The sequence below is a fragment of the Coffea arabica genome, chromosome 10e (assembly GCF_036785885.1).
Source record: "Coffea arabica cultivar ET-39 chromosome 10e, Coffea Arabica ET-39 HiFi, whole genome shotgun sequence".
NCBI classification, from domain to species: domain Eukaryota; kingdom Viridiplantae; phylum Streptophyta; class Magnoliopsida; order Gentianales; family Rubiaceae; genus Coffea; species Coffea arabica.
The window spans coordinates 6,789,890-6,802,571 of record NC_092328.1 but is presented as its reverse complement, the minus strand read 5'-3'; the positions used below and the strand labels follow the sequence as shown (position 1 = coordinate 6,802,571).

Genomic DNA, 12,682 nt, shown 5'->3' with positions numbered 1-12,682 from the left:
GGATGACTATTTAATCCTACGTCCACGACCAAGCTGATCTCTTACTAGTACCTCTTCTCCTGAATTTTCTTCCCTATTTTCAGCTGTATTGATTTCTGTAATTTCCTCAGTAGGAGGACAGCCTTCAGGAGATTTCTCTAATATCTCCCTATCTTCCTCAATAATTTCCCAATTCTTATGCTCATGAGCTCCATCCGCATTTTTAGTGGAATTTTCACTTGCAAACATTGGTTGCAGAGTATGGAAATTTTATTTCTACAAACACCACATCTCTTGAGACAAGATACTCAGAAGTTTCTAAATTATACACTTTCCATCCTTTCTTGTCAAAAAGGTACCCCACAAAAACACACCTAGGGCTTCGACTGACAAATTTATCCTTATCTCTAAGTTGTCTATGCACATAACACAGACACCCAAAAGTCCTAATATGATTATAGGAAGGAAGTTGTCCAAAGAGAATTTCATAAGGAGTTTTTCTCTTCAGAACCGCAGATGGTATCCTATTGATTAAGTATCTAGCGGTAAGAATGCATTCACCACAAAAATCAATTGGCAAGTGTGCCTGAAACATCAAAGCTCTCGCCACATTAAGGATGTGACGATGCTTTCTCTCAACTCGTCCATTCTATTGGGGAGTTCCTACACAAGAAGTTTGGTGCAATATACCATTTTCATTAAAAATATTTTTGTAGACACATAAATTCAGTGCCATTATCACTCCTAATAGTTTTCACATCCTTCTCAAATTGTCGTTTAACCATAGCAATAAAATTCTTAAGAACACAAGCAATTTCATGTTTTCCTTTTAGCAAATAAATCCATACAGCACGAGAACAATCATCAACAATAGTCAAGAAATAAGCAGCTCCACAAAAAGCCAAAGCTTTATAAGGCCCCCACAAGTTACAATGCATTAAATGAAAACAATTCTTAACTTTATTGTCACTAGAATAAAACATTTCTCTAGTTTGTTTTGCTCTAAAACAAACATCACAACTTAAATTATCAGTATTTTTACTAAATTTATTTGCTGCAGAAATCAATTCTAGCATCTTACTCGACGGATGACCCATTCTCCTATGCCAAAGATTGAAGTCTAAAACTCCAGAAATTTTACGAGCATTTGCCGAAGCCACCGCCTTAAAAAAATACAGCCCCTCCTGTTGTTTACCCGCTCCAATTAGTCACCTCATATTTCGATTCTGTATAGCACAAATTTTTTTAGTGATTTGCAGTACCAGATTTGAGTCATTAAGAAGTTGTGAAACAGAGATTAAGTTATATTTTAAATTAGGCACAAAAAGAACATGTTGCAATTTCAATCCTCCTCTAAGATGCACCATTCCTTCTTTCAGTGCCACAGTTGCTTCACCATTTGGCATTCCAACTAAATATGGAACAATGTCAGACACATCTCTCAGGCAGGCCCTTGTCCCAGTCATATGATGGGAAGCCCTTGAATCTATTACTCAAGACAAAATTTCTTACTTACCAATTAATCTTTCATTGGATACAGTCTTTTACGAACTCAAAAGTCCCAGCAAAATGCCCCATTGTTCATCATTCAACCCACTAGGCCCCTTTCTGTCAGTTTTTGTGACTCCTCTGTGATCATCTTCTGTTGCAAATGTTTGAACGACATTTGCTCGTGGTATACCACTCCTGTCATGGCCTCCACCACCATTGCGCTTACACCCACTTCCTTGTCCTGAAGTACTGGAGCAAGGTCTATTTCCCCAATAATCTGGATACTCTATCAGTTGAAAGCAGGTACCTAAATTATGTCCCTCACGATTGCAATGTGAGTATACTGCAGCTTTGTCCCCCCCTGAATTTAGTCCACCAACCTGAACTGCAAAGCTCATGGGGTTGCCTTTCTCTTCCCATGTTCGTGACATTGTTCTTACTCGTTCTTGCTAAACAACCATTGCATATACCCTATTCAGATTGGGTAATGGCTCTGTGCTCAAAATATTAGCACGCGCAGTACCATAGCGTTCTTCATCCAAGCCCATCAAAAATTGATGAACTTTTTCTTCCTCCCTTTTCTTTTCCAGTTCAGTTGTGAGATTGCACTTGCATCCACCACAACTGCACAATGGTTATTTGTCGTAATTATTCAGTTCATCCCATATGGTTTTAAGCTGTCCATAGTAATTGACTATGGTTTGTCTCTCCAACTTGCAGTTCGTCAAGTCCGATCTCAATTGCTGGACTCTTGGTCCATTCCCAATTGAGAAGCGCTGCCTTATTTCCTCCCATAAATCTCCAATATTGTCCACACGAGAAATAGTTGAACGTAAAGAGGGTTCAATGGTGTTAAATACCCATGAAACCAGCATGGAATTAACTGGCCACCAATCTTCAATTTTCGGCGAATCATCTGCCGGTTGTTCCACAGTTCCATCAATGAAACCATACTTCTTTTTGGCCCTCAATGCAGTCCACACTGCCCGTGCCCACTCTTCATAATTTTCTCCCGTCAACTGCACCTGGGTAAATATGTTGCTTGGATTGTCATTGAGGCTCAGAGCATAAGAACTAGAAAGTTTTCTTATCTAAACTAGAATTTCCTTCGTCTTTGGGAGGCATTGCTCTGATACCATGAAGAAAACAGAAATACTGGGATCAAAAGAGATGATTTTGTCATTGACTTCAAAGGTGTATTTATATACAAAGATAAGGATCCTACCTATATAATTTCTATATCTGTACAAATAAAGATTTCCTATACAATAGTAAACTACCAAAATTACATCCACTAATTTATTAGCTAAAGATCCCGAAATATCATTCCGTAAATTGCTGCACTAATTTCTGCAATTTCCTCAATAACAACTAAAATGATCCTAAAGAAATCGATGCAAATCGAGTCTAGAAAGAAATCACTATTCAAATGATCTTAAACATTGCCCTATGAATTCAAACATAAAATTTCACACAAAATTAATATCTTTTTAACAAATAAACAAAAGATTCAATAATAGGAAACAACAAACATAGATAATATCGGTGCTTCAAAACCAATATGTCAAAACCGTTATCCACAAGCCAGCGGAGGGTACTGGCAAATAAATAATAATGTATGATAAATCGTATTTATTGATAGTCAACCTGATTTCCCACGTCGTCTTGCCTTCCATCCTACCATATTCACCACTCTAAACCCTACCAAACCACTATATCCACTACTAAGGATAAAATTGAACTAAACTCTATTGAATTTTCCCACCTCTTCTTGCCCTTCCATCCCATTATATCCACAACTCTAAGCATATCCAATACTAAGGGTAAAATGAAACTATACTCTTTTGGATTGTCTATCCAAGCACTACCTGCTCATGAACTAGACAATAGAAGAACCATAACCAATTTACATATATTCTGTAGAAGGGTAACTGTTGTCACAAAGAGTCTGCCCATAAGCAAACCTTAAAATACCTTTACATCTTGAAATTGAAGTATAACTAGTAAAAATCCTGTTAAGTCCCTCTGCATGACTTTCTCAAGTACTTTTTTTTTTAGGGGTGTCCCACAGGAAGTGGATTCCGCAGACTATTCCCCACCCTCCACAACTTGCTGGCAACAAGGTTCAAACTAGGGACCTAAGGTTCCATCTTCAGCAATCTCAACCGTCAGACCAAGCCCCGGAGGGCTCAAGTACATTATATAATGCAAGAGTAATGAAAATTATTCTGCGCAATTCCTCTACTACATTAGATGAAATGTATTCAATAGATGAAAATTATTCTACACAACTTTTTTCTTATGCGATAGTAATCAAAACCAAAGTCCCTCGCCCTATGAGTCATATTGTCATTGTCATGCATCACCATAATATTAGTAATTAACATATATGTAACCATATTGATATGAAATTTAAATATCATTTTCTCTGGATGCGATTTTTTAGACAGATTTTGTAAATTACACTACAATCATATTGTTTAATTTCTTGTTGATTCCTAAAATTTACCCGCTTACAAATCACTTTTTACCCACTATACTTATTTTTCAGTTTAATCTGAAATACCTTCGTTTAATAATCAACAAAACAAAATATTTTTAACTCGCTTTCTTTCATGCCAATGAAAATTTTTTCTCTAACTAATAGTCCAACAAAAATATTTTTGACTCTTTTTCTTCCATGCCAATGAATTTTTTTTTTCTCCATCTAAGATAGTCTGCTAAAAGCTAAATAACTGCACCAAAAAATGCCACGATAATTCGAATAGTAATAGTAAATAAAGTCAGTACCTTTTTGTTAGTAATGTTAGTAAAGAAAAGCCATTAACTTTAAATTTTTTTTACTTAATACACATAAATGATGCTCATAAGTTTCTAATTTTATTCTAATAAAATCCTATAAAACTTAGGTTCAAATACCATCCTTCAAAAATAGTAGTATTTAGCAAGTAGTCTTTAAACAATAGTGCTAATAAGGTGATGTTCATTATTGAATAAATAAAGATTTAGGCCTAGTTTGGGAGTAGGGTTGCAAACGAGTCGAGTCGAGCCGAGTCGAGTTTTGAGCTAATCGAGCCGAGTCTCGACTAAATTTTACCAAACTCGAGCTCGAGCTCGATGAGCCGCCAAATTTCGAGCTCGTGCTCGAATCGAATCAAGTCGAGTCGAGCTCGAGCTCGAAAAAAAATAAAAAATAATTATTTTATTTTTTAAAAAATAAATAAAATAATATTTTTTTCTTAATAAATAATAAAATATTAAGGATATATACGTAATTTTACTATGAAAATAAAAAATAAAAAATATATATATAATATACGTAATTTTATTATTAAATAAAAAAAAATATATATATATATATATATACCCAAGCTCGCTAGCCGGCTCGCGAGCTAATGAGTTTAATATTTTGAGCTCGAGTTCGAGCTTGAGTTTGACTCGAGCTGGCTCAAGCTCGATTAATATCAAGCTCGACTCAAGCTTGACTCGAGCCGCTCGATTCGTTTGCAGTTCTATTTGGGAGTTTCGAGAGCAAATAAAAAGAAGAAAGAATTGGGGTTAAATAAGAGGGGGACAAAAAAGAAAAACTTTCTTAGTTTGAATGTTTAACAAAGAAATGATTGCAAACACGTTGAGTTCTCAAGTGACCAAAAGATGAATAAATAATAAAAATTAAGGAACCACCCATTTTTGTGGTTTAAGTTTAAATTTGTCTCTTCCAATTTTATTTTTATAGCCTTAATATTTTTGTTTTTATAATTATAGTAGTGGAGCATCTCTATGATTAGCATCCGTCATCTACTCTGTTTTTTTGACATTTTTAAATTCATGCGTATTGCACAAATTTCTCCCAAGATTAACAATGACTTAAAACATTATAAATTATTTCTGTCTGTCCAAGTAAGCGAATATGTTAACACAGCTTAAGTTGCCCGGCGTGGACACGGCTTTTACGTATATAAATAAATGCCTAAGAAAAATAAGCAAAACATAGAACTCATCCAGTTCCTTAGTTTGAGGGGCGAAAACTTTAATTAATAAAGTTCTTGAAGTAAAAAAAAAAAAAAAAACAAGGGTCAATCACAATTAATCCCTTTAAGTATACCCCATTTTTTACTTTGCTTTTTAAATTTTTTTGTGTCTCATCTTAACTCCTATTGAATAAAATTACCCCTCTATTACTCTAATCTCTTTTTCTTTGTCTCTTCTATTTTATTCCCCCCCCTCCCCCCTATTTTCTTTGTATCTTTCTTCTTTATTTAATTCTTCTTCTTTTCCACAAGAAATTTCATCTTAGTGATGAAAGCAAAAAAAAAAAAAGAATTGTAAAAATCTATCTTCTCATGAAACAATTACAAAATATTCAAACCACTTCTCCAAAATACCATTTTTTAACATTTCAATTCTTTTGCTTTTCCCCCTTTCCATTCTAATTTCTCATTTTATTCTCAAATAAATATCACAAGATGAATTTGTAGCCTAATTAATAATCATTAGTTACAATTTGTGACACATGCATCGTACAAAAGATCAAAATTAGCTTTTAATGCCTTTTAAAGCTCACCCCAAAAATGCAATTACAAACTCAAGATAAAATTTTCCTTTAAGACAAGTTTTCTGTTGTTGGGAAGGATAGAAGAGAGAAGAAACATGAAAGAGAAAAAGAAATAAAGAGGGGGAAAAATAAAATAGATAAATAAAAAGTCAAAATAATGAAAGGGTAATTTCGTCTTATAGGAAGTTAAGGGATAAAAACTAAAAATTAAATGTTAAGAAGTAAAATGAGAAATGGGGTGTACCCTTGTAATTAACCCTAAAAACACATAATGTATAAAACTTTTGAAAGCCTCGCCTCGTCTTGCCTCGCCCCTTCACAAAGTAAGCACCGTAATGGATACAAACAGTATACCACAACAGACTTGTAGAATATTTACCTTAGTTGCCAAGCCAGCTAACACTAAATTAGAAACAATGAAAAAAAGAAATAAGAAAACCACCCATTTAAGTCCCAAATGTGTTAAAAATCGCAAAGTACAAAATGAGCACTGAAATAGATACAGACAGTATACAACAACAGACTCGTACAATATTTACCTTAGTTGCCAAGCCAGCTAACACTAAATTAACTAAATTAGAAACAATGGAAAAAAGAAATAAGAAAACCACCCATTTTTAGGTCCCAAATGAGTTGAGCAATGCAAACAGCTAACGTTAAAGTTCAAACTTAAGAAAGAAAGCAAAAACTCTCTATTTCTACTTCCCCATGAGTAATAGAAACCACCAAACTAATGGAACATTTGATACACCAAAATAAGATGAGAAGACATCATGCAAATGGAGTCTATCAAGAAATCATTATATTACAAATGAGTTAAACATTGTCCCATGAATTCAAACAGAAAATTTTACCGAACAGAAAGATTCAATAACAAGAACAATATAAACAGCAAGAAACAATATAAACATCAGTGCTTCAATCCTTGTATGTCAAAACCATTATGCACATGCAGACGTCACCTGCAAATAACATGCAGACGTCACCTGCAAATAATGGTCAACCTAAGTATGCTGAATCAGTTGTTCTTTACACATCAATAATAGCGGTCAACCCGATTTTCCACCATATCCACAACTAAGGATAGATTGTGCTATAGTCAGAGCCTCCTGCATTGTCTGCCGTAGCACCACCAACCCATGAACCAGGCAGTGGAACAACTCCGTAACCAACTTCCACATATGTTCCGAAAGGATAATTGCCACCATAAATAGTCGGCCCATAAGGGTAACCTAAAAGACCTCCATATCCCGGAACTGAACTGTAACTAGGAAACATCCCAAACCTAGGATTATAGAGGGGATAAGTACCCTGAGGATAAAGATTGTAGTTAGACCCTCTACCATTATCTGCCCTTCCGCTATGCCCATTAACATTGTTATTGCCCTCTTTAGGTATAGCCCTCTTCACCTCTACTAGTTTATCATTCAAGTGATGAAAATTATTCTGCACCACTTCCTCAACTGCATCCTCCGATGCAAACGTAATGAAGCCAAAGCCCCTGGGCCTATGAGTCACATTGTCATGCATCACAACTACATCAGTAATCCTACCAAACTTCTCAAAATAACTCTTGAATTCTTCTTCAGTTAAATTAGCGGACAAACCCCCTACAAAAATCTTCTTAGTCCTAAACTGATTGTCACTCCTACTACCATCAGTTCTATTGTTCCTACCCAAACCCCTACTCTGTGGCTGTTTGCTTTGGTGTTGCTCACCCCTGGGTATTGCTTTCTTCACTTCTACCTACAAATACAATAAAGCTCTAATGAATAGAATATACCAAAAAAAAAAAGGACATAGTACATTGCAACGATCATATGAAATGTTAATGGAGTAAAGTCCTATCCTTGAAAAAACAACACAAAAAAGCATGACGAATAAGGTTTTTCCTCCCGTAGAGGGCATTGCTTTAAGAATGCAAATAATCCAAATTTGCTAGCAGGATTTAGACAAAATTGTTGCTAATTTCACAAAAATGTGAACCAAAAATCCAGTAAAGCATTGACGTAATACAAGTAACCAAAATTACTAAAATAATCACTCTGCTGTGACATTAAAAATCAGCCCCAAATAAATAAATTACACATATCAAAGTCCCTCACAAATTGTAAAATCCTTATGAGCCAGACAACACGTATTAAATTACAAAATCCGAATTTCCCAAACGGCACAGGCAGAAGATAAAAGCTGAAGGCCCACATAATAAAATTGAAACAAAAATACTAAATGGAAACAGTCTAGGGGGGGGGGGGGAAAGGGAACATAACATGGAAAAAAAACCGAAAAAATAGACAGTTATTTGGAAAGGACGAACCGTTCTTCCGCGAATCTCATGGGAGTCCTGAAGGGCTAAATCAACGGCAGCAGCGTCAGAAAACGAAACAAAAGCGAATCCTCTGGAGGTACCGGTTAGCCTATCCTTGGCTATCACCGAACTCAAAACGGTGCCGTATTTGGCAAAGTGTTCTCTCAGGACATCCTCCGTCGCCTCCCATGAAACCCCTCCCACAAACAGCTTGCACTGGTCCGAGGAATCCTCCATCAGAACAACAACAAAAAATACCAATCCCTCCAAAAAGGACCCCAAAAAAAAGATAATTACACAACAAAAAGCAAACAAATCAGAACTCTCTCTCTATGAGGAAATTAAAGCAAAACAAGAAAAAGGAAGAAGTCGTAGCTTATTTTTCTAGGGTTTTTCAGAGCAATGGTGAAATCATTAATTTATTTTTCTGTCTGGGCTAAGAAATGGTGCTCCTGCTCCTGCTCCTGCTCCTGCTCCTGCTGCTGCAAGATGCAAAACAGTAGTTAGTATTTCTAAGGGATTCTAAGTCAGAATTTGAGGGAAAATATACTTCTACTGGCTTATACGGTTGAGGTCAAACTCTAATTTTGGAGAGGGGATGACAAGGCTTCATAAAAATTGGATAAATAAAAGTGATTGCATTTATTAAGGAACTATAAATGAAAATTAATTGTTCGTGTTTATGTTCATTTTTTTCTGATTTGAAGTCCGTTATGCTACTGGCCAGTTTTCGTCCTTTAATCTTTCTTTTCTTTTTTTATTTATTTTAGCGAGGAATAATCTCAAGGGACCAAAAAAAAAAGAGTAAAATTCTTTGAAGTGAATTTGAACAGTGACACATATCCATCTTACATTCCGGAACATGACAGGTGGACCGCCAATTACGCGATGCGTCATGTAAAAGACTTCTAGTTTTGAAATATTTAAATTGAAAGTAAGGGTGAAGTGCACATTTTTTCCCACGATGTTCTGTTTCACTTCCTGTGATACTTTATGTCTCATTTTTTATTACATTATAATTTTTTTTAAGAGATATTATATTTTTGTTTTGTTTTGTTTCATTAGGATTCAATAATTATTAACTGAGTAAAAATAAATAAATAAATAATTTTAAAAAAGTAATATATAATAAAAAATTAAAAAAAGAGCAGAAAACTCATAAAAATCTCATTTTTTATGCGTTTTGATTTTTTTTTAAGTTTTTAAAATTTTGTATATTATTCAACTAATAGTTATCGGATTTTAAGAAAAAAAAATTAAAATATGATGATTATGAAGAAAAATAATAATATAACAAAAATAGAACAGTAAATGTCACAGAAAGTGAAACAGTTGTGCTTTTCCACTCTCTTCGTAAACTTTCCAAACAAATATGGGATGGATAAGGTCTGTCTTGTGATTTGTGCTGAAGGTTTCTCATCACTGATCAAACAAGCTAACAGCAATGGCAATCTAACAGGCGTGAGAATTGCTAGAGGGGCTCCTGGTCTGTCTCATTTATTTTTTGCAGATGATTCTCTGATATTTTGTAAAGCAAGTAGGAGGGAGGCAGATCAACTAAGAAGGATTTTAGAAGTGTACAGGAAGGCTTCTGGCCAGTTGATCAACATGGAGAAGTCCTCAGTGTTTTTCAGCAGGAATATGGGTCGAAGGCAGCAGGAAGAGGTGCTGAGTGAATTGAGGGGAATGCAGCAGGTCTCACAAAGCAGGTATCTGGGGTTACCATTGGTGATTGGTAGATCAAAGAGGCAAGTGTTTGAGTTTATAAGGCAGAAAACAATAACCAGGTTAAAAGGATGGAAGGAGAAAATGTTGAGTCCTGCTGGGAAGGAGGTCTTATTGAAAGCAGTCATCATGGCCCTGCCTACTTATGCTATGTCCTCTTGTCTCCTCCCAAAAGTACTGTGCAAGGAGATTTGTTCTGAAATGGCAAAGTACTGGTGGGGGCAAAAGGAAAAGGAGAGTAAGGTGCACTGGTTGAGCTGTAGTAAGATGTCTGAAGTAAAGGCAGTGGGGGGGGCTGGGGTTTAGGGAGCTCCATGAATTCAATTTGGCTTTGCTTGCAAAGCAGCTATGGAGAATTGTGACCAATCCCAACTTACTGATGTCTAAAATCCTAAAGGCCAGGTACTTTAAGGGGACATCAATTTGGAGAACAAAAAGTCATGATGCAGATTCATGGTGTTGGAAGAGTTTGTTGCAGGCAAAGGATATATTAGATGAGGGATTGAGGAAACAAGTAGGGGATGATAAATCTATAAATATTTGGGAGGATAGGTGGATCCCAGGCTTTGAGAGTGGAAAAGTACAAACAAGGAGAAGGGAGGGTGTGTGAGTTACAGCTTGTATGTGATCTTATTAAGGGGGGAGTATGGGACAGGGAGGTGATTGCACGGGTGTTTGATAAGGAAGAAGGAAGGAAGATCCTGAACATTCCTCTTAGCGAGGGACCTAGGAAGGACAGGCTATTTTGGGCTTTTTCGAACACTGGGATGTACACGGTCAAGTCAGGATATAGGTTGGCAAAGAGAAAGAAAAAGAGGTATGATGCTGAAAGGACAGAGGAAGGCACTAGTATCAGGAGGTTAGGAGCAACTCAGAACTGGAACTTCCTTTGGGGTTTGAAAGTGAAACATAAATTGAAGAATTTTATTTGGAAATGTTTGCATGGGATACTGCCTGTAAATGCAGTACTAAAGGAAAGATACTCAAAGGGGGATCAAGTGTGCAAAGGATGTGAGGAAGGTCCAGAAACTATTGAACATATGCTCTTCTTCTGTTGCAAAGCTAGACTAATATGGAAAGCTGCACCTCTGAGTTGGGAGGGCTTGCAGGTTTTTAGGAATAAATTTTGGCATTGGTGGGATGCGTTGAAGGAGGTGGCAGCCAAGGAAAAGGGTGATGAGCGTATCAGTCTAATAGTAAACCTGCTTTGGCAAATTTGGAAATCTAGAAATGAAAAACAGTTCCAGGATTGTGGAAGGGATCCTCTGGTTGCAGTTCAAAAGGCTGTGATGGAATGGCAAGAATATCAGGAGGCTCAGGAGGTGGAAGTGGAATTGGGGGATGGTGGAATGAAGGAGGAAAGGGAAGTACATGGCTGGGAAAGGCCACAGGAAGGTTGGATAAAGTTGAACTCAGATGCTGCTCTGAATAGCAAGGAAAGTAGAGCAGGTTGGGGAATGGTTGCAAGGGATTGGCAGGGGATGGTGTTGGGGGCGTGGGCTGTGCCTTCTTTAAGTTGTTCGAATCCTAAGCAGGAGGAATCAATGGCACTTAGAATGGCTATGAGAATGGCAAAGCTACAAGGGTGGAAAAAGGTGGTGTTTGAGGTAGATTGCTTACAAGTTGTGGAAGAGCTGAATAGGGAGGATAATGATAGGATAGGTTCTGTGGTGATAGAGGATATAAGGAGTTTGAAGGAAAATTTTGATGAATGTTGTTTTACTTTCACTAGGAGAGTAAACAACTTTGTTAGTCATACGCTAGCCAAATTGGCAATTAGCTTGGAGGATTTTGCTGAATGGAAGGTTAACTTCCCAGCATGGCTGCAAGAACTTGTGCAGTCTGATTGTAGGGGCAGTTGTCCCGGTTTCTTGTAATACGTTTGTGTTATGAATAGAACGTTGTTGTTTTGACAAAAAAAAAAAAAAAAAAAAAAAGGTCTGTCTTGTAAGAGCATCCAATGGTGATCCAAATAAGAATCGTGGTGGCATATTACCCATAACTAAATACGAATAAGAATCTCTAATACCTCTCCCTTTCCACACTCAAATTTTCCGTTATCACAATTTATATATTTTTCACAAATACATTTTTTAATTACCTCTTTATCTCATATATATCAAATTATTATATTATTTTTTTTATCAAAAACTTCAGAAAATAGCAATTCAAATAAATTAAAAATTTTTTCAGTGACAATATCCCCATCGTTTATTAATAAACAAATGGGCTAGGATTAATTCTAATTCGACTCCCTCGAAAAAGGCCTCTTCCTTGCCCACTAAATGGTTAATTAAATTGATCCACAGTTTCTACTATTATAATTTTTTGATTAAAGTACAATTGAGTAATTTTGGACTATATTTGTTTCGTGTAACATGCATATAATTTCATGAGCTGCCCAAATTATCCGAATAGTGAATGAAACATAATTAAGCCCTTCAAAGTGAAACTTTTGTTTCGATTATGTTCTTTTTTTCTATTCATGTATGGTCAATAACATTTGAGTAAATTCTATGCATAAAATCAAATTCTACTAATTTTTTAGGAACTATAAAGCAATTAAGTTCTTAGCTAAAAATGATAAAACATCCCCAATTATCTATGTTAACATCTACCTATTG

The 12,682-nt window shown here is 35.9% G+C and overlaps 2 protein-coding genes across 2 annotated transcripts; one reads left to right on the top strand and one right to left on the bottom strand.

Moving 5' to 3' along the window:
• Nucleotides 1-6,805: 6,805 nt before the first annotated feature.
• Nucleotides 6,806-9,115, bottom strand: LOC113711095 (RNA-binding protein 1). The gene is made up of 2 exons (XM_027234245.2): nucleotides 8,343-9,115; nucleotides 6,806-7,771 (listed from the first exon to the last, which is right to left on the bottom strand). The coding sequence occupies exons 1-2, from the start codon at nucleotides 8,568-8,570 to the stop codon at nucleotides 7,103-7,105; spliced, it is 897 nt and encodes a 298-aa protein (XP_027090046.1). The 5' UTR covers nucleotides 8,571-9,115; the 3' UTR covers nucleotides 6,806-7,102.
• A 595-nt stretch (nucleotides 9,116-9,710) lies between these two features.
• LOC140015070 (uncharacterized) lies at nucleotides 9,711-10,364 on the top strand. The gene has a single exon (XM_072066943.1). The coding sequence runs from the start codon at nucleotides 9,711-9,713 to the stop codon at nucleotides 10,362-10,364; it is 654 nt and encodes a 217-aa protein (XP_071923044.1).
• The last annotated feature ends 2,318 nt before the right edge of the window (nucleotides 10,365-12,682 follow it).

Coding starts and splice junctions, on each gene's coding strand:
- LOC113711095 (XM_027234245.2), bottom strand. CDS start 8,570: ATGGAGGATTCCTCGGACCAGTGCAAGCTGTTTGTGGGAGGGGTTTCA. Junction 7,772..8,342: donor ATGAGATTCGCGGAAGAACG/GTTCGTCCTTTC, acceptor TTGTATTTGTAG/GTAGAAGTGAAGAAAGCAAT.
- LOC140015070 (XM_072066943.1), top strand. CDS start 9,711: ATGGATAAGGTCTGTCTTGTGATTTGTGCTGAAGGTTTCTCATCACTG.